This window comes from Ranitomeya variabilis, chromosome 2 (assembly GCF_051348905.1).
Source record: "Ranitomeya variabilis isolate aRanVar5 chromosome 2, aRanVar5.hap1, whole genome shotgun sequence".
Taxonomy (NCBI): Eukaryota; Metazoa; Chordata; class Amphibia; order Anura; family Dendrobatidae; genus Ranitomeya; species Ranitomeya variabilis.
The window spans coordinates 263,989,282-264,011,760 of NC_135233.1; the positions used below are offsets into that span (position 1 = coordinate 263,989,282).

Below are 22,479 nucleotides of genomic sequence, written 5' to 3' on the forward strand. Positions count from 1 at the left end.
GTAGAAATGATAGACCATTAGCAAGACACCCCCTATAAAAGAGTGGTTCTGCACATGGTGACCAGACTCTTTTTCTGTTCTCATCCTTTTTAGTTGTTGTTTTGGTTACTTTTTCATGTTGTCATTGCTCTCATCCCTAGAGGTACATGTCTACAACCCTTGCGTAGTGCAGCTCATCCAGGATGGCACATCAATGCGAGCTGTGGCAAGAAAGGTATGTCTGTAAGCACAATTTACAGGGCAGTACACCAGGAGACATGGAGGGGCCGTAGGAGGGCAACAACCCAGCAGCAGGACTGCTAACTGCTTTGTGCAAGGAGGAACAGTGTCAGAGCCATGCAAACTGACCCCCAGCAGGCCACTAGCATTCATTTGTCTGCTCAAACTGTCAGAAACAGTTAAGGGTGTATGAGGGCCTGACGTCCACAAGTGGGTGTTGCTCTTACAGCCCAACACTGTGCAGGGTAATTGACAGATTTGACATTGGTGCCCTATGCTCTTCACTGATGATAGGTTCACACTGAACATGTGACTGTCTGAAGACGCTGTGGAAAACGTGAAAATCCTCCAGCATGACCGATTTGGCAGTGGGTCAGTAATGGTGTGGGGAGTAATTTCTTTGGAAGGCTGCACAGCCCTCCATGTGCTTGCCAGAAGTACCCCGGCTGCCATTAGGTACAGGAATGAGATTCTCAGACCCATTGTGAGACCAAATGCAGGTGCACTGGGCCTTGGGTTCTGTCTGATGCATGGCAATGTGGCTCAGCAGTTTTTGCATGATGAAGGCATTGATGCTATGGACTGGCCTGCCTGTTACCCAGACCTGAATCCAATTGAGCACATCTGGGACATTGTCTTGTTTCATCTACCAATTCCATGATGCACCACAGACTGTCCAGGGGTTGACTGATGCTTTAATATAGGTCTGGGAGCAGATCCCTCAGGAGAACATCCGCCGCCTCATCAGGACCATGCCCAGGTGTTGTAAGTAAATCATATAGGCACGTGGAGGCCACACACACTACTGAGCATCATTTCCTTGTGTTGAGGCATTTCCACTGAAGTTGGATCAGCCAGTAACTTGATTTTCCACTTTGATTTTGAGTATCATTCTAAATACAGACCTCCATGGAATATTAATTTTGATTTACATTGAGAATTTTTATGTTTTATTTTTCTCAATGCTTTCCATTATGTAATAAATAAAGATTTGTAACTGGCATAGTTCATTCAGTGATATCTAGGATGTGGGATTTTAGTGTGCCCTTTATTTTTTTAGTTTCTGTAGTCATTATATTATGTACCTGTCTAGAAAGAGCGGCACCTAGTGGTGGCTGCAGGGAGGATCTCTTTGTGTGTCCCGGATGTGTCCGACGCTGCAAATCGTTGCTCTGCATCTGACTGCAGAAGGTCTCAGCAGTTTGCTTTGGGGACTTCTTCCTGGTCCTTCTATCTCTAGGACCCAGTGTCAGGTTTCCCCAGCCTCTAGGTGACACACCTGGACCTGGGAGGTGCAGGAGCAATTTCCATTTCTCTGAGGCTTGGAGCTATAGCTGTCGGCTATCTTCCTCTTTGGTGTTTGGAGGACGTCTGTGTTTCTGAGTTCCCCTTGTTTGTGTATCCCATCTGTCTTTAGAGATTGTGGGGATCGACTAGTACTTCTGTCCTTCCCTATGCAGGGCTTATTGCCAGGGTCAGGCAGGGGTTAGGTATCCTGCTCGGCGATAGGTGTGGAATCTACATAGGGATGTTTAGGGCAAGACAGGGTGATGTTAGATCTGCCTAGGGGTCTCCACTCTCCCTAGTTTTGGCTTCCCTTCCCCTTATCCCTTCGTGTTGCACTTAGTATTTCCTACACTGTGTGACATTGTGTCTTTGTCTTCAGAGAGTTCCACCTAGTGGTAGCTTCAGGCATTATATTATGTATCTCTGTCTACAGAGAGTGCCACCTAGTGGTGGCTGCAGATAGGGTCTCATCATGTGTCTGTATACAGAGAGCTTCACCTAAGTGGTGGTTGCAGGCATTGTATTATGTATCTGTCTACAGGGAGCTCCCCCTAGTGGTGGCTGCAGGCAGAATGTGAATTGATGAAGATTTTGAATCCTGATCTAGTTTTCTCACTTTCGTCCGTATTAAGTAGTGATTATAAAATCCCTGTGATATTTTGGCAGTCAATCAGGAGTGTGATTGATCTGTGCGCAGCGTGGTATAGAGGGTCATCTCTTGCAGAGGCACTGGGTGTTTCCAGGGTGTAGCTCCATGACTTTCCCAGAGGCGGGAGAAGGGTTAAACTGTAGAAACAGGCATTGGACATTTCCGGCTTGTGTACTTTGCCAGATCTGCTCACTGTCTGGAAGCTGTTGCCTCTGCTAATCCTGCAGCTTCCCAGTAAGGACTGGTATGTACTGGGACAATGCCCGAGGCTGGAAATAGACAGGTGCCACGAGCAGCAGCCTGGATACTGTAGCGTCATGTGATGTGGGGGATGGGGAGAGAAGCGGGAAACTCTTGGGGCAGATAATGTGGGTCGGGTCCATCACTGTCCTCCCCTTTATAGGACGTGTTGTACGGAGGAGGGATGTGATTGTGGGCAATATCTGATGAGGGATTAAATGATGAGAGTTGTGGTCTCTGGGGTCTGACTATCACCACCATCATGGCTGGTGGTTGGGCCCCATCCACTTGATGAGTCTGGAACTACTTGTGTGCTGAAATATGTGGAGGGACATCAGACATTATCACCTGGAACACTCTGTGCTGCTGCTGAGTACATACCTTGGCCCTGGCCTCTCGGGCAGCCTCTGCTTCTGCCGCCATCGCCCTCTGCAGCTGGACAGGTAACTTGACGTCTTTGATCTCCACACGCTCCACCTTGATACCCCAGTCATCTGTGGCAACGTCCAGCGTGGACTGGAGGGAGAGGATGCCGGGTGTCAGGCAGGGTTGTGGTCACAGGCCGAGCTTGTAGTGGCAGCGCCCCTTACCTGCATGCTATGTGCAATCTCCTCCCGGTCGGACAGGATCTGGGATAGGTTCTTGGTTCCCAGCACGTTCCTCAGGGTGGTCTGCGCCAGGAGGCGAGTGGCAGAATCAGCGTTGGTGATATTGGCTACGGCTAGGGTGGCATTCTGGACCCGATAGTACACCACACCGTCCACGCTGACAGTCACCGAGTCTTTCGTGAGGATCTGAGAAAACACGGGAGAAATGTAAAGATCCTGACACCAGTGTATTTCTCTCAATTCTGCCCTACTGGCAGGCAGGACATGTACTCGCAGGCAGGGTATGGGCACTGTCATGCTTTCCTCTGCTGGGTGCCCTGACCATGCCAACTTCTCTATACCTGCATGGAGGGCGAAACAACATCCCAGGGGAAGGGGCTCACTCATAATAATGCATCATTATGCCCCACCCCAGTGTTCGGCAGGCGGGCAGTCACTGACACCTAAGGGCACAGTGACTGCTCAGCACCGAGCTGCTTGGACCCAGACAATCAGCAGACCATTACAGGCTGTTACCGCCCCTTGGTGAGCGCTGAGGCCGCCAGTGCTGGTCCATCATGCATTGCAGCTTCACGCTCCTATTCCCTGCCCGCCCGGGAGTTACTACAACTATGAACTTTTTCTTCACTGACCTTGGCCCAGGGTGGGGACAGCATTATAGTGGTTGTCAAGAACTGAACAGGGCATTTGTCAGCACGTGAATGGAATGTATCATTAACATTTTTGTTTATTGTTTTACAATTAATTTTTAATGGTAGAAAACACTTTGAAATAATTTTTTTACATACTTTTAACCACTAGGGGGAGCAGCTGCTGACATTTGCAGTGAAACATGGTGTCATCGCCTTCCGACTGCAGTAAGGGTATGTGCACACGTATATTAGTCCACTGCAGATTTTTTCGCAGTGGATTTGATAAATCTGCAGGGCAAAAACGCTACTTTTTGCTGCAGATTTATCGCGGATTTCACTGCGGTTTTACAACTGCGGTTTTCTATAGGAGCAGCTGTAAAACTGCTGCGGAATCCGCAGAAAGAAGTGACATGTTGCGGAATGTAAACTGCTGCGTTTCCGCACGTTTTTTTTCCGCAGCATGTGCACAGCGTTTTGTTTCCCAAAGGTTTACATTGTATAGTAAAATCATGGGAAACTGCTGCGGACTCGCAGCATTTTCCGCATCGTGTGCACATACCCGAAATGTTGGGTGGTATCTGCTCCGTTCCTCTGATGTGTAAATATTTTTTTACTTTATTATTTTTTACTTTTTAAAAGGGAACTAATAAAGTAATAATTGTGCCCCCTCACAACTTATTTTCCCCCACTAAAAATAGAGAAATTACAGACAAGCAGTTGCTGTCGTCACGTCCGGAAAGCTCCGGGTTCTCGCTTACCTTTCTAGTCCCTTCTAACCTCTAAACAAAAAGAAAAAAAAAAGAGATCGGACGTTTCACCAAATATGTTTATTTCAACTTCACGCAGCAACAATAAGTTACAATTCCGGAATAGTGGGTTTAGCTGATCGCTGTAGAGCTGCAAAAAATGTCTGATCTATGATACGATGGTGAAAACAGATGTGAGTTCAGCACATAAAAGTCAAGTCCTGACCTTGTCCCCGATGGGGTTTATACAGTATACCAACATATTGGCCCCTTTACAGGAAGCAATGATGGCTGCCAAACTATCCCCCGGCTAAACATCTGACAAATGGTCACACTTGTTTCTTGGCTGCGATGCCTTTCTGCAGCTTTGAGTCCTGTTACTCGGCAGCACATCACCGGTGTAACCAATGTGCTTCTGATAAAGTGATGTCAAATCTGCACCCAACCATCGGATTGGCCATAGTATTGTAGAAACAGCTGGATCAAAAGGGACCATAAACGTTCTAAAGACCGGACCAACCAGCAGAGCGTTTCGCTCCTTTGTCAAGTGATCACTAGCAGGTTCACAAGTACTCTAGCATCAGATTTGCCTAATCTGCATAGAACACAAAAATACCTTGTCTTGACCATGCAGCTGTCCAGTCACTGGCCCTGCTGCCCAGCCTCCTCTGGCCATTGAGCCCCATGGTAAGAGGCCCTGAAGCCCAGCCTCCTCTAGCCCTGCAGTCATTGGACCCTCAGCCCAGGCGGTTCCATCACTATAGCCCCACAGTCACCAGCTCTGCAGCTCATTCTCCTCTAGTGCTGCAGCTACTGGTTTTGCCACCCAGCTTCCTCTGGTCGTGCACTCACTGGCCCTGCTGCTCAGCCCAGCCTCCTCTGGGCTTGCTGCAATCAACTCTGCAGCCCAGCCTCATCTAAGGTATGTGTCCACGTTCAGGAAACGCTGCGTTTTTGACGCAGCGCTGAGCCGCAGCGTCAAAAACGCAGCGTCCAGATGTTATAGCATAGTGGAGGGGATTTAATGAAATCCCGTCTCCACTGTGCATTAAAAAACGCATGCGTTTTTCCCGCAAAAACGCACATGCGGTGCGTTTTTTCAGAACGCAGCATGTTGCTACAATGAGCAATACACGCAGGAACACCGCAGGTGACCTGCCAGTGACCACAGGTGCATTTTTGGTCAGGATTTTACCTGCATAAAATCCTGACCAAAGCCTGAAGCAAACCTGAACGTGGACACATACCCTAACTGTATGCACCGGCCCCACAGCCCAGCCTGTTCCACAACTGTAGCCCTACAGTCTCCAGCTCCGCAGCTCCGTATCCTCAGGCCCTGCAGAGTAGACACCGTCTCTGTTGCTCAGTCTCTGCTGGCTTTGAAGCCTGGTAGTCACAAGCCCTGCAGCCCAGCCTCCTCTGGCCCCGCAGTTACCGACACTGCAGCCTAGCCATCCTCTGGCCCCACAGCCCTGCAGTTACTGGCCCGACAGCCCAGCCTCCTCTGGCCCCACAACCCAGCCTCCTCTGGCCCGCAGTCACCAGCCCTGCAGCCCAGCCTCCTCTGGCCCCACAGCCCTGCGGTTACTGGCCCCACAGCCCAGCCTCCTCTGGCCCCACAGCCCAACCTCCTCAGGCCCCACAACCCAGCCTCCTCTGGCCCGCAGTTACCGACACTGCAGTACAGCCTCCTCTGGCCTCACAGCCCTGCAGTTACTGGCCCGACAGCCCAGCCTCCTCTGGCCCGCAGTCACCAGCCCTGCAGCCCAGTTTTTTGCTGGCTTTCCTACCTCTTGGGGTGGGATATCGAATGAGATGGTCCTCATATCCACCTTGATGAAGCTGTCGGTACAGGGCAAGACAAAGAAGAGACCTGCAGAGGAGTCACATGGTCAGTGAGGGCAGTGATTATAGGTAACCTCAGGGCAGCGGATATTGTAATGCACGCTCAGTGCAGTGAGGGGTCCTGGACAGTGTAGGCCCTGCGCTGTCTGCTATGAATGGGATCTTGTGACTAATTATAACTGATCTGCTGTGGATTAATTTCATCTTGGCGACTCCCATTATCTGCATACTGTGAAAAGTTTCTAACAGTAGGAGGCGAAGACCCATCCTGAGCTGATCCATTGTAACATAGCTGCAGCAGTCAGAAGTGTGTGTCTGTATACAACTACAGCCTGCAGATGTGAACAAAGGTTTCTGTTCTCTGACTGCTAGCAGAGATATTGATAATGGGGGAGGGCATGATGTTGATCAGGAATTTCCTGTTTTGTTTACATGGGGCTGCAGCAGTCCTGTGTACAGGACACTGTGCAGAACCTGACCTGGTCCCTTTGCTCCTCCGCGCAGGATACGCCCCAGCCTGAAGATGATCGCCCGCTCGTATTCCTTCACAATCTGGAATGAGAAGAGCCAAGACATCAGAGGAGCGATGTAGTTAGTGATGGGCATGGCCAGGTGCCACCACATCCCTCACAGACAGGTCCGGGCATCGCTGCGTCTCCTACTTACCTTTATACACATCCATACTGATACAGGAAATGTGACAATGGTGAAGAAGAAGGATACAAGCACCAGGACCCACCCGCAGCAGCCGAGCCCGGGGTCCGGATCTCCTGCAAGAGCGTAGAGAATCTGTCATGTCACCGCCACGTCACATGATCTGTGCTCAGCAGCAAATCATTTCTAACCTTTGTAATAAAAAAAAATTACTGGAAACATTGTAGCAAACAATCAGGCCATGCCTCCACATCTATAGGCACCCCTAGTGCAAAGGAGACTCCTCCCACATGACCCTTTACTGCGACAGTGATCTTTGTAGACAGACGAGTGACTGCACAGAAGAACCAGGAAGTCACATGTCTGCCCCCCCCAGTGATGGTGTACAATGTATCAGTACGGGAAGTCACATATCTGCCCCCCCCCCCCAGCGATGGTGTACAATGTATCAGTACGGGAAGTCACATATCTGCCCCCCCCCCCCCCCAGTGATGGTGTACAATGTATCGGTACGGGAAGTCACATGTCTGCCCCCCCCAGTGATGGTGTACAATGTATCAGTACGGGAAGTCACATGTCTGCCCCCCCCAGCGATGGTGTACAATGTATCAGTACGGGAAGTCACATATCTGCCCCCCCAGGGATGGTGTACAATGTATCGGTACGGGAAGTCACATGTCTGCCCCCCAGCGATGGTGTACAATGCATCAGTACGGGAAGTCACATGTCTGCCCCCCCAGAAATGGTGTACAATGTATCAGTATGGGAAGTCACATGTCTGCCCCCCCCAGTGATGGTGTACAGTGTATCAGTACGAAAAGTCACATGTCTGCCCCCCCAGCGATGGTGTACAATGTATCAGTATGGGAAGTCACATGTCTGCCCCCCCCAGTGATGGTGTACAGTGTATCAGTACGAAAAGTCACATGTCTGCCCCCCCAGCGATGGTGTACAATGTATCAGTACGGGAAGTCACATGTCTGCCCCCCCAGAAATGGTGTACAATGTATCAGTACGGGAAGTCACATGTCTGCCCCCCCCAGCGATGGTGTACAATGTATCAGTACGGGAAGTCACATATCTGCCCCCCCAGGGATGGTGTACAATGTATCGGTACGGGAAGTCACATGTCTGCCCCCCAGCGATGGTGTACAATGTATCAGTACGGGAAGTCACATGTCTGCCCCCCCAGAAATGGTGTACAATGTATCAGTATGGGAAGTCACATGTCTGCCCCCCCAGCGATGGTGTACAATGTATCAGTATGGGAAGTCACATGTCTGCCCCCCCCAGTGATGGTGTACAGTGTATCAGTACGAAAAGTCACATGTCTGCCCCCCCAGCGATGTGTACAATGTATCGGTATGGGAAGTCACATGTCTGCCCCCCCCAGCGATGGTGTACAATGTATCAGTATGGGAAGTCATACGTCTGCCCCCCCCAGCGATGGTGTACAATGTATCAGTATGGGAAGTCACATGTCTGCCCCCCCAGCGATGGTGTACAATGTATCGGTACGGGAAGTCACATGTCTGCCCCCCCCAGTGATGGTGTACAATGTATCAGTACGGGAAGTCACATGTCTGCCCCCCCCAGTGATGGTGTACAATGTATCAGTACGGGAAGTCACATATCTGCCCCCCCAGCGATGGTGTACAATGTATCAGTACGGGAAGTCACATATCTGCCCCCCCAGGGATGGTGTACAATGTATCGGTACGGGAAGTCACATGTCTGCCCCCCAGCGATGGTGTACAATGCATCAGTACGGGAAGTCACATGTCTGCCCCCCCAGAAATGGTGTACAATGTATCAGTATGGGAAGTCACATGTCTGCCCCCCCAGCGATGGTGTACAATGTATCAGTATGGGAAGTCACATGTCTGCCCCCCCCAGTGATGGTGTACAGTGTATCAGTACGAAAAGTCACATGTCTGCCCCCCCAGCGATGGTGTACAATGTATCAGTACGGGAAGTCACATGTCTGCCCCCCCAGAAATGGTGTACAATGTATCAGTACGGGAAGTCACATGTCTGCCCCCCCCAGCGATGGTGTACAATGTATCAGTACGGGAAGTCACATATCTGCCCCCCCAGGGATGGTGTACAATGTATCGGTACGGGAAGTCACATGTCTGCCCCCCAGCGATGGTGTACAATGTATCAGTACGGGAAGTCACATGTCTGCCCCCCCAGAAATGGTGTACAATGTATCAGTATGGGAAGTCACATGTCTGCCCCCCCAGCGATGGTGTACAATGTATCAGTATGGGAAGTCACATGTCTGCCCCCCCCAGGGATGGTGTACAATGTATCAGTACGAAAAGTCACATGTCTGCCCCCCCAGCGATGTGTACAATGTATCGGTATGGGAAGTCACATGTCTGCCCCCCCCAGCGATGGTGTACAATGTATCAGTATGGGAAGTCATACGTCTGCCCCCCCCAGCGATGGTGTACAATGTATCAGTATGGGAAGTCACATGTCTGCCCCCCCCAGCGATGGTGTACAATGTATCAGTATGGGAAGTCACATGTCTGCCCCCCCCCCAGTGATGGTGTACAATGTATCAGTACGGGAAGTCACATGTCTGCCCCCCCCAGCGATGGTGTACAATGTATCAGTACGGGAAGTCACATGTCTGCCCCCCCCCAGCGATGGTGTACAATGTATCAGTACGGGAAGTCACATGTCTGCCCCCCCAGCGATGGTGTACAATGTATCAGTATGGGAAGTCACATGTCTGCCCCCCCAGCGATGGTGTACAATGTATCAGTACGGGAAGTCACATGTCTGCCCCCCCCAGCGATGGTGTACAATGTATCAGTACGGGAAGTCACATGTCTGCCCCCCCCAGTGATGGTGTACAATGTATCAGTACGGGAAGTCACATGTCTGCCCCCCCCAGCGATGGTGTACAATGTATCAGTACGGGAAGTCACATATCTGCCCCCCCAGGGATGGTGTACAATGTATCGGTACGGGAAGTCACATGTCTGCCCCCCAGCGATGGTGTACAATGTATCAGTACGGGAAGTCACATGTCTGCCCCCCCCAGGGTTGGTGTACAATGTATCAGTATGGGAAGTCACATGTCTGCCCCCCCAGGGATGGTGTACAATGTATCAGTACGGGAAGTCACATGTCTGCCCCCCCAGAAATGGTGTACAATGTATCAGTATGGGAAGTCACATGTCTGCCCCCCCAGCGATGGTGTACAATGTATCAGTATGGGAAGTCACATGTCTGCCCCCCCCAGTGATGGTGTACAGTGTATCAGTACGAAAAGTCACATGTCTGCCCCCCCAGCGATGGTGTACAATGTATCAGTACGGGAAGTCACATGTCTGCCCCCCCCAGCGATGGTGTACAATGTATCAGTATGGGAAGTCATACGTCTGCCCCCCCCAGCGATGGTGTACAATGTATCAGTATGGGAAGTCACATGTCTGCCCCCCCCAGCGATGGTGTACAATGTATCAGTATGGGAAGTCACATGTCTGCCCCCCCCCAGCGATGGTGTACAATGTATCGGTACGGGAAGTCACATGTCTGCCCCCCCAGCGATGGTGTACAATGTATCAGTACGGGAAGTCACATGTCTGCCCCCCCCAGCGATGGTGTACAATGTATCAGTATGGGAAGTCACATGTCTGCCCCCCCCCCCCAGCGATGGTGTACAATGTATCAGTACGGGAAGTCACATGTCTGCCCCCCCCCAGCGATGGTGTACAATGTATCAGTACGGGAAGTCACATGTCTGCCCCCCCCAGCGATGGTGTACAATGTATCAGTACGGGAAGTCACATGTCTGCCCCCCCCCAGCGATGGTGTACAATGTATCAGTATGGGAAGTCACATGTCTGCCCCCCCCCCAGCGATGGTGTACAATGTATCAGTACGGGAAGTCACATGTCTGCCCCCCCCAGCGATGGTGTACAATGTATCAGTACGGGAAGTCACATGTCTGCCCCCCCCAGCGATGGTGTACAATGTATCAGTACGGGAAGTCACATGTCTGCCCCCCCAGCGATGGTGTACAATGTATCAGTACGGGAAGTCACATGTCTGCCCCCCCCAGCGATGGTGTACAATGTATCAGTACGGGAAGTCACATATCTGCCCCCCCCCCCCCAGTGATGGTGTACAATGTATCGGTACGGGAAGTCACATGTCTGCCCCCCCCAGTGATGGTGTACAATGTATCAGTACGGGAAGTCACATGTCTGCCCCCCCCAGCGATGGTGTACAATGTATCAGTACGGGAAGTCACATATCTGCCCCCCCAGGGATGGTGTACAATGTATCGGTACGGGAAGTCACATGTCTGCCCCCCAGCGATGGTGTACAATGCATCAGTACGGGAAGTCACATGTCTGCCCCCCCAGAAATGGTGTACAATGTATCAGTATGGGAAGTCACATGTCTGCCCCCCCAGCGATGGTGTACAATGTATCAGTATGGGAAGTCACATGTCTGCCCCCCCCAGTGATGGTGTACAGTGTATCAGTACGAAAAGTCACATGTCTGCCCCCCCAGCGATGGTGTACAATGTATCAGTACGGGAAGTCACATGTCTGCCCCCCCAGAAATGGTGTACAATGTATCAGTACGGGAAGTCACATGTCTGCCCCCCCCAGCGATGGTGTACAATGTATCAGTACGGGAAGTCACATATCTGCCCCCCCAGGGATGGTGTACAATGTATCGGTACGGGAAGTCACATGTCTGCCCCCCAGCGATGGTGTACAATGTATCAGTACGGGAAGTCACATGTCTGCCCCCCCAGAAATGGTGTACAATGTATCAGTATGGGAAGTCACATGTCTGCCCCCCCAGCGATGGTGTACAATGTATCAGTATGGGAAGTCACATGTCTGCCCCCCCCAGTGATGGTGTACAGTGTATCAGTACGAAAAGTCACATGTCTGCCCCCCCAGCGATGTGTACAATGTATCGGTATGGGAAGTCACATGTCTGCCCCCCCCAGCGATGGTGTACAATGTATCAGTATGGGAAGTCATACGTCTGCCCCCCCCAGCGATGGTGTACAATGTATCAGTATGGGAAGTCACATGTCTGCCCCCCCCAGCGATGGTGTACAATGTATCAGTATGGGAAGTCACATGTCTGCCCCCCCCCCAGCGATGGTGTACAATGTATCGGTACGGGAAGTCACATGTCTGCCCCCCCAGCGATGGTGTACAATGTATCAGTATGGGAAGTCACATGTCTGCCCCCCCAGTGATGGTGTACAATGTATCAGTACGGGAAGTCACATGTCTGCCCCCCCCAGCGATGGTGTACAATGTATCAGTATGGGAAGTCACATGTCTGCCCCCCCCCCAGCGATGGTGTACAATGTATCAGTACGGGAAGTCACATGTCTGCCCCCCCCCAGCGATGGTGTACAATGTATCAGTACGGGAAGTCACATGTCTGCCCCCCCAGCGATGGTGTACAATGTATCAGTATGGGAAGTCACATGTCTGCCCCCCCAGCGATGGTGTACAATGTATCAGTACGGGAAGTCACATGTCTGCCCCCCCCAGCGATGGTGTACAATGTATCAGTACGGGAAGTCACATGTCTGCCCCCCCAGAAATGGTGTACAATGTATCAGTATGGGAAGTCACATGTCTGCCCCCCCAGCGATGGTGTACAATGTATCAGTATGGGAAGTCACATGTCTGCCCCCCCCAGTGATGGTGTACAGTGTATCAGTACGAAAAGTCACATGTCTGCCCCCCCAGCGATGGTGTACAATGTATCAGTACGGGAAGTCACATGTCTGCCCCCCCCAGCGATGGTGTACAATGTATCAGTATGGGAAGTCATACGTCTGCCCCCCCCAGCGATGGTGTACAATGTATCAGTATGGGAAGTCACATGTCTGCCCCCCCCAGCGATGGTGTACAATGTATCAGTATGGGAAGTCACATGTCTGCCCCCCCCCCAGCGATGGTGTACAATGTATCGGTACGGGAAGTCACATGTCTGCCCCCCCAGCGATGGTGTACAATGTATCAGTACGGGAAGTCACATGTCTGCCCCCCCCAGCGATGGTGTACAATGTATCAGTATGGGAAGTCACATGTCTGCCCCCCCCCCCAGCGATGGTGTACAATGTATCAGTACGGGAAGTCACATGTCTGCCCCCCCCCAGCGATGGTGTACAATGTATCAGTACGGGAAGTCACATGTCTGCCCCCCCCAGCGATGGTGTACAATGTATCAGTACGGGAAGTCACATGTCTGCCCCCCCCAGCGATGGTGTACAATGTATCAGTATGGGAAGTCACATGTCTGCCCCCCCCAGCGATGGTGTACAATGTATCAGTACGGGAAGTCACATGTCTGCCCCCCCCCAGCGATGGTGTACAATGTATCAGTACGGGAAGTCACATGTCTGCCCCCCCCAGCGATGGTGTACAATGTATCAGTACGGGAAGTCACATGTCTGCCCCCCCAGCGATGGTGTACAATGTATCAGTACGGGAAGTCACATGTCTGCCCCCCCCAGCGATGGTGTACAATGTATCAGTACGGGAAGTCACATGTCTGCCCCCCCCCAGCGATGGTGTACAATGTATCAGTACGGGAAGTCACATGTCTGCCCCCCCAGCGATGGTGTACAATGTATCAGTATGGGAAGTCACATGTCTGCCCCCCCAGCGATGGTGTACAATGTATCAGTACGGGAAGTCACATGTCTGCCCCCCCCAGGGATGGTGTACAATGTATCAGTATGGGAAGTCACATGTCTGCCCCCCCCAGGGATGGTGTACAATGTATCAGTATGGGAAGTCACATGTCTGCCCCCCCAGCGATGGTGTACAATGTATCAGTATGGGAAGTCACATGTCTGCCCCCCCCAGGGATGGTGTACAATGTATCAGTACGGGAAGTCACATGTCTGCCCCCCCCAGCGATGGTGTACAATGTATCAGTACGGGAAGTCACATGTCTGCCCCCCCAGCGATGGTGTACAATGTATCAGTACGGGAAGTCACATGTCTGCCCCCCCCAGCGATGGTGTACAATGTATCAGTACGGGAAGTCACATGTCTGCCCCCCCCCCAGCGATGGTGTACAATGTATCAGTACGGGAAGTCACATGTCTGCCCCCCCAGCGATGGTGTACAATGTATCAGTATGGGAAGTCACATGTCTGCCCCCCCAGCGATGGTGTACAATGTATCAGTACGGGAAGTCACATGTCTGCCCCCCCCAGCGATGGTGTACAATGTATCAGTACGGGAAATCACATGTCTGCCCCCCCCCAGCGATGGTGTACAATGTATCAGTACGGGAAGTCACATGTCTGCCCCCCCAGTGATGGTGTACAGTGTATCAGTACGGGAAGTCACATGTCTGCCCCCCCCCCCCCCCAGCGATGGTGTACAATGTATCAGTATGGGAAGTCACATGTCTGCCCCCCCCCCCCCCCCCAGCGATGGTGTACAATGTATCAGTACGGGAAGTCACATGTCTGCCCCCCCCCCCCAGCGATGGTGTACAATGCATCAGTACGGGAAGTCACATGTCTGCCCCCCCAGCGATGGTGTACAATGTATCAGTACGGGAAGTCACATGTCTGCCCCCCCAGCGATGGTGTACAATGTATCAGTATGGGAAGTCACATGTCTGCCCCCCCCAGTGATGGTGTACAGTGTATCAGTACGAAAAGTCACATGTCTGCCCCCCCAGCGATGGTGTACAATGTATCAGTACGGGAAGTCACATGTCTGCCCCCCCCCAGCGATGGTGTACAATGTATCAGTACGGGAAGTCACATGTCTGCCCCCCCCAGCGATGGTGTACAATGTATCAGTACGGGAAGTCACATGTCTGCCTCCCCAGGGATGGTGTACAATGTATCAGTACGGGAAGTCACATGTCTGCCCCCCCCAGCGATGGTGTACAATGTATCAGTACGGGAAGTCACATGTCTGCCCCCCCCAGTGATGGTGTACAGTGTATCAGTACGGGAAGTCACATGTCTGCCCCCCCCCAGCGATGGTGTACAATGTATCAGTACGGGAAGTCACATGTCTGCCCCCCCAGCGATGGTGTACAATGTATCAGTATGGGAAGTCACATGTCTGCCCCCCCAGCGATGGTGTACAATGTATCAGTACGGGAAGTCACATGTCTGCCCCCCCCCCCCAGTGATGGTGTACAATGTATCAGTACGGGAAGTCACATGTCTGCCCCCCCCCCCAGTGATGGTGTACAGTGTATCAGTACGGGAAGTCACATGTCTGCCCCCCCAGCGATGGTGTACAATGTATCAGTACGGGAAGTCACATGTCTGCCCCCCCCAGCGATGGTGTACAATGTATCAGTACGGGAAGTCACATGTCTGCCTCCCCCGGCGATGTTGTACAATGTATCAGTACGGGAAGTCACATGTCTGCCCCCCCCAGTGATGGTGTACAGTGTATCAGTACGGGAAGTCACATGTCTGCCCCCCCCCAGCGATGGTGTACAATGTATCAGTACGGGAAGTCACATGTCTGCCCCCCCAGCGATGGTGTACAATGTATCAGTACGGGAAGTCACATGTCTGCCCTCCCCCAGCGATGGTGTACAATGTATCAGTACGGGAAGTCACATGTCTGCCCCCCCCAGTGATAGTGTACAATGTGTCAGTACAGGAAGTCACATGTCTGCCCCCCCCAGTGATGGTGTACAATGTATCAGTACGGGAAGTCACATGTCTGCCCCCCCCAGCGATGGTGTACAATGTATCAGTACGGGAAGTCACATGTCTGCCCCCCCCAGCGATGGTGTACAATGTATCAGTACGGGAAGTCACATGTCTGCCCCCCCAGCGATGGTGTACAATGCATCAGTACGGGAAGTCACATGTCTGCCCCCCCAGAAATGGTGTACAATGTATCAGTACGGGAAGTCACATGTCTGCCCCCCCAGCGATGGTGTACAATGTATCAGTACGGGAAGTCACATGTCTGCCCCCCCAGCGATGGTGTACAATGTATCAGTACGGGAAGTCACATGTCTGCCCTCCCCCAGCGATGGTGTACAATGTATCAGTACGGGAAGTCACATGTCTGCCCCCCCCAGTGATGGTGTACAATGTATCAGTACGGGAAGTCACATGTCTGCCCCCCCCCCCAGTGATGGTGTACAATGTATCAGTACGGGAAGTCACATGTCTGCCCCCCCCCCAGTGATGGTGTACAGTGTATCAGTACGGGAAGTCACATGTCTGCCCCCCCAGCGATGGTGTACAATGTATCAGTACGGGAAGTCACATGTCTGCCCCCCCCAGCGATGGTGTACAATGTATCAGTACGGGAAGTCACATGTCTGCCCCCCCCAGCGATGGTGTACAATGTATCAGTACGGGAAGTCACATGTCTGCCCCCCCAGCGATGGTGTACAATGTATCAGTATGGGAAGTCACATGTCTGCCTCCCCCGGCGATGTTGTACAATGTATCAGTACGGGAAGTCACATGTCTGCCCCCCCCAGTGATGGTGTACAATGTATCAGTACGGGAAGTCACATGTCTGCCCCCCCAGCGATGGTGTACAGTGTATCAGTACGGGAAGTCACATGTCTGCCCCCCCCCTAGCGATGGTGTACAATGTATCAGTACGGGAAGTCACATGTCTGCCCCCCCAGCGATGGTGTACAATGTATCAGTATGGGAAGTCACATGTCTGCCCCCCCAGCGATGGTGTACAATGTATCAGTACGGGAAGTCACATGTCTGCCCCCCCAGTGATGGTGTACAATGTATCAGTACGGGAAGTCACATGTCTGCCCCCCCCCAGTGATGGTGTACAGTGTATCAGTACGGTAAGTCACATGTCTGCCCCCCCCAGCGATGGTGTACAATGTATCAGTATGGGAAGTCACATGTCTGCCCCCCCCAGTGATGGTGTACAATGTATCAGTACGGGAAGTCACATGTCTGCCCCCCCCCCAGTGATGGTGTACAGTGTATCAGTACGGGAAGTCACATGTCTGCCCCCCCCAGCGATGGTGTACAATGTATCAGTACGGGAAGTCACATGTCTGCCCCCCCCCAGCGATGGTGTACAATGTATCAGTACGGGAAGTCACATGTCTGCCCCCCCCAGTGATGGTGTACAATGTATCAGTATGGGAAGTCACATGTCTGCCCCCCCCAGGGATGGTGTACAATGTATCAGTATGGGAAGTCACATGTCTGCCCCCCCAGGGATGGTGTACAATGTATCAGTACAGGAAGTCACATGTCTGCCCCCCCCAGGGATGGTGTACAATGTATCAGTACAGGAAGTCACATGTCTGCCCCCCCCAGGGATGGTGTACAATGTATCAGTATGGGAAGTCACATGTCTGCCCCCCCAGCGATGGTGTACAATGTATCAGTATGGGAAGTCACATGTCTGCCCCCCCAGGGATGGTGTACAATGTATCAGTATGGGAAGTCACATGTCTGCCCCCCCAGCGATGGTGTACAATGTATCAGTACGGGAAGTCACATGTCTGCCCCCCCAGCGATGGTGTACAATGTATCAGTACGGGAAGTCACATGTCTGCCCCCCCCAGGGATGGTGTACAATGTATCAGTATGGGAAGTCACATGTCTGCCCCCCCAGGGATGGTGTACAATGTATCAGTATGGGAAGTCACATGTCTGCCCCCCCAGCGATGGTGTACAATGTATCAGTACAGGAAGTCACATGTCTGCCCCCCCCAGGGATGGTGTACAATGTATCAGTACGGGAAGTCACATGTCTGCCCCCCCAGGGATGGTGTACAATGTATCAGTACAGGAAGTCACATGTCTGCCCCCCCCAGTGATGGTGTACAATGTATCAGCATGGGAAGTCACATGTCTGCCCCCCCAGGGATGGTGTACAATGTATCAGTATGGGAAGTCACATGTCTGCCCCCCCAGCGATGGTGTACAATGTATCAGTACGGGAAGTCACATGTCTGCCCCCCCCAGGGATGGTGTACAATGTATCAGTATGGGAAGTCACATGTCTGCCCCCCCAGGGATGGTGTACAATGTATCAGTACAGGAAGTCACATGTCTGCCCCCCCCAGGGATGGTGTACAATGTATCAGTATGGGAAGTCACATGTCTGCCCCCCCAGCGATGGTGTACAATGTATCAGTATGGGAAGTCACATGTCTGACCCCCCCCAGTGATGGTGTACAATGTATCAGTACGGGAAGTCACATGTCTGCCCCCCCAGGGATGGTGTACAATGTATCAGTACGGGAAGTCACATGTCTGCCTCCCCCGGCGATGGTGTACAATGCATCAGTACGGGAAGTCACATGTCTGCCCCCCCCCCACACAGCGATGGTGTACAATGCATCAGTACGGGAAGTCACATGTCTGCCCCCCCAGGGATGGTGTACAATGTATCAGTATGGGAAGTCACATGTCTGCCCCCCCCGTGATGGTGTACAATGTATCAGTATGGGAAGTCACATGTCTGCCCCCCCCCCACACAGCGATGGTGTACAATGCATCAGTACGGGAAGTCACATGTCTTCACCCCCCAGCGATGGTGTACAATGTATCAGTACGGTAAGTCACATGTCTGCCCCACCAGCGATGGTGTACAGTGTATCAGTACGGTAAGTCACATGTCTGCCCCCCCAGCGATGGTGTACAATGTATCAGTACGGGAAGTCACATGTCTGCCCCCCCCAGCGATGGTGTACAATGTATCAGTACGGGAAGTCACATGTCTGCCCCCCCAGCGATGGTGTACAATGTATCAGTACGGGAAGTCACATGTCTGCCCCACCAGCGATGGTGTACAATGTATCAGTACGGGAAGTCACATGTCTGCCCCCCCCAGCGATGGTGTACAATGTATCAGTATGGGAAGTCATACGTCTGCCCCCCCCAGCGATGGTGTACAATGTATCAGTATGGGAAGTCACATGTCTGCCCCCCCCCAGCGATTGTGTACAATGTATCAGTATGGGAAGTCACATGTCTGCCCCCCCCCAGCGATGGTGTACAATGTATCGGTACGGGAAGTCACATGTCTGCCCCCCCAGCGATGGTGTACAATGTATCAGTACGGGAAGTCACATGTCTGCCCCCCCAGCGATGGCGTACAATGTATCAGTACGGGAAGTCACATGTCTGCCCCCCCAGCGATGGTGTACAATGTATCAGTATGGGAAGTCACATGTCTGCCCCCCCCCCCCAGTGATGGTGTACAATGTATCAGTACGGGAAGTCACATGTCTGCCCCCCCCCCAGTGATGGTGTACAGTGTATCAGTACGGGAAGTCACATGTCTGCCCCCCCAGCGATGGTGTACAATGTATCAGTACGGGAAGTCACATGTCTGCCCCCCCAGCGATGGTGTACAATGTATCAGTATGGGAAGTCACATGTCTGCCTCCCCCGGCGATGTTGTACAATGTATCAGTACGGGAAGTCACATGTCTGCCCCCCCCAGTGATGGTGTACAATGTATCAGTACGGGAAGTCACATGTCTGCCCCCCCAGCGATGGTGTACAGTGTATCAGTACGGGAAGTCACATGTCTGCCCCCCCCCTAGCGATGGTGTACAATGTATCAGTACGGGAAGTCACATGTCTGCCCCCCAGCGATGGTGTACAATGTATCAGTATGGGAAGTCACATGTCTGCCCCCCCAGCGATGGTGTACAATGTATCAGTACGGGAAGTCACATGTCTGCCCCCCCAGTGATGGTGTACAATGTATCAGTACGGGAAGTCACATGTCTGCCCCCCCCCCAGTGATGGTGTACAGTGTATCAGTACGGTAAGTCTCATGTCTGCCCCCCCCCAGCGATGGTGTACAATGTATCAGTATGGGAAGTCACATGTCTGCCCCCCCCAGTGATGGTGTACAGTGTATCAGTACGGGAAGTCACATGTCTGCCCCCCCCCCAGTGATGGTGTACAGTGTATCAGTACGGGAAGTCACATGTCTGCCCCCCCAGCGATGGTGTACAATGTATCAGTACGGGAAGTCACATGTCTGCCCCCCCCCAGCGATGGTGTACAATGTATCAGTACGGGAAGTCACATGTCTGCCCCCCCCCAGTGATGGTGTACAGTGTATCAGTACGGGAAGTCACATGTCTGCCCCCCCCAGTGATGGTGTACAATGTATCAGTATGGGAAGTCACATGTCTGCCCCCCCCAGGGATGGTGTACAATGTATCAGTATGGGAAGTCACATGTCTGCCCCCCCAGGGATGGTGTACAATGTATCAGTACAGGAAGTCACATGTCTGCCCCCCCCAGGGATGGTGTACAATGTATCAGTACAGGAAGTCACATGTCTGCCCCCCCCAGGGATGGTGTACAATGTATCAGTATGGGAAGTCACATGTCTGCCCCCCCAGGGATGGTGTACAATGTATCAGTATGGGAAGTCACATGTCTGCCCCCCCAGCGATGGTGTACAATGTATCAGTACGGGAAGTCACATGTCTGCCCCCCCCAGGGATGGTGTACAATGTATCAGTATGGGAAGTCACATGTCTGCCCCCCCAGGGATGGTGTACAATGTATCAGTACAGGAAGTCACATGTCTGCCCCCCCCAGGGATGGTGTACAATGTATCAGTATGGGAAGTCACATGTCTGCCCCCCCAGGGATGGTGTACAATGTATCAGTACAGGAAGTCACATGTCTGCCCCCCCCAGTGATGGTGTACAATGTATCAGTATGGGAAGTCACATGTCTGCCCCCCCAGGGATGGTGTACAATGTATCAGTATGGGAAGTCACATGTCTGCCCCCCCAGCGATGGTGTACAATGTATCAGTATGGGAAGTCACATGTCTGCCCCCCCCAGTGATGGTGTACAATGTATCAGTATGGGAAGTCACATGTCTGCCCCCCCAGGGATGGTGTACAATGTATCAGTATGGGAAGTCACATGTCTGCCCCCCCAGCGATGGTGTACAATGTATCAGTACGGGAAGTCACATGTCTGCCCCCCCCAGCGATGGTGTACAATGTATCAGTACGGGAAGTCACATGTCTGCCCCCCCCAGGGATGGTGTACAATGTATCAGTATGGGAAGTCACATGTCTGCCCCCCCAGGGATGGTGTACAATGTATCAGTACAGGAAGTCACATGTCTGCCCCCCCCAGGGATGGTGTACAATGTATCAGTATGGGAAGTCACATGTCTGCCCCCCCAGGGATGGTGTACAATGTATCAGTATGGGAAGTCACATGTCTGCCCCCCCAGCGATGGTGTACAATGTATCAGTACGGGAAGTCACATGTCTGCCCCCCCCAGGGATGGTGTACAATGTATCAGTATGGGAAGTCACATGTCTGCCCCCCCAGGGATGGTGTACAATGTATCAGTACAGGAAGTCACATGTCTGCCCCCCCCAGGGATGGTGTACAATGTATCAGTATGGGAAGTCACATGTCTGCCCCCCCAGGGATGGTGTACAATGTATCAGTACAGGAAGTCACATGTCTGCCCCCCCCAGTGATGGTGTACAATGTATCAGTATGGGAAGTCACATGTCTGCCCCCCCAGGGATGGTGTACAATGTATCAGTATGGGAAGTCACATGTCTGCCCCCCCAGCGATGGTGTACAATGTATCAGTACGGGAAGTCACATGTCTGCCCCCCCCAGGGATGGTGTACAATGTATCAGTATGGGAAGTCACATGTCTGCCCCCCCAGGGATGGTGTACAATGTATCAGTACAGGAAGTCACATGTCTGCCCCCCCCAGGGATGGTGTACAATGTATCAGTATGGGAAGTCACATGTCTGCCCCCCCAGGGATGGTGTACAATGTATCAGTATGGGAAGTCACATGTCTGCCCCCCCAGCGATGGTGTACAATGTATCAGTACGGGAAGTCACATGTCTGCCCCCCCCAGGGATGGTGTACAATGTATCAGTATGGGAAGTCACATGTCTGCCCCCCCAGGGATGGTGTACAATGTATCAGTACAGGAAGTCACATGTCTGCCCCCCCCAGGGATGGTGTACAATGTATCAGTATGGGAAGTCACATGTCTGCCCCCCCAGGGATGGTGTACAATGTATCAGTACAGGAAGTCACATGTCTGCCCCCCCCAGGGATGGTGTACAATGTATCAGTATGGGAAGTCACATATCTGACCCCCCCCAGCGATGGTGTACAATGTATCAGTACGGGAAGTCACATGTCTGCCCCCCCAGGGATGGTGTACAATGTATCAGTATGGGAAGTCACATGTCTGCCCCCCCAGCGATGGTGTACAATGTATCAGTACGGGAAGTCACATGTCTGCCCCCCCAGGGATGGTGTACAATGTATCAGTACGGGAAGTCACATGTCTGCCTCCCCCCCACACAGCGATGGTGTACAATGCATCAGTACGGGAAGTCTCATGTCTTCACCCCCAGGGTTGGTGTACAATGTATCAGTACGGGAAGTCACATGTCTGCCCCCCCCCAGCGATGGTGTACAATGTATCAGTACGGGAAGTCACATGTCTGCCCCACCAGCGATGGTGTACAGTGTATCAGTACGGTAAGTCACATGTCTGCCCCCCCAGCGATGGTGTACAGTGTATCAGTACGGGAAGTCACATGTCTGCCCCC

At 52.4% G+C, this 22,479-nt stretch overlaps 1 protein-coding gene across 1 annotated transcript in view; it reads right to left on the reverse strand.

The window, feature by feature from the left end:
* The window catches only part of STOM (stomatin), a 43,904-nt gene that overhangs the window by 693 nt on the left and 20,732 nt on the right, over window positions 1-22,479 (reverse strand). Inside the window, exons 2-6 of the mRNA XM_077284848.1 lie at window positions 6,893-6,996; window positions 6,706-6,778; window positions 6,172-6,254; window positions 2,986-3,189; window positions 2,777-2,911 (exon numbers count right to left, since the gene is read on the reverse strand). Coding sequence (XP_077140963.1) covers window positions 2,777-2,911; window positions 2,986-3,189; window positions 6,172-6,254; window positions 6,706-6,778; window positions 6,893-6,996 — 599 coding nt within the window. The remainder of the gene's footprint in view (window positions 1-2,776; window positions 2,912-2,985; window positions 3,190-6,171; window positions 6,255-6,705; window positions 6,779-6,892; window positions 6,997-22,479) is intronic.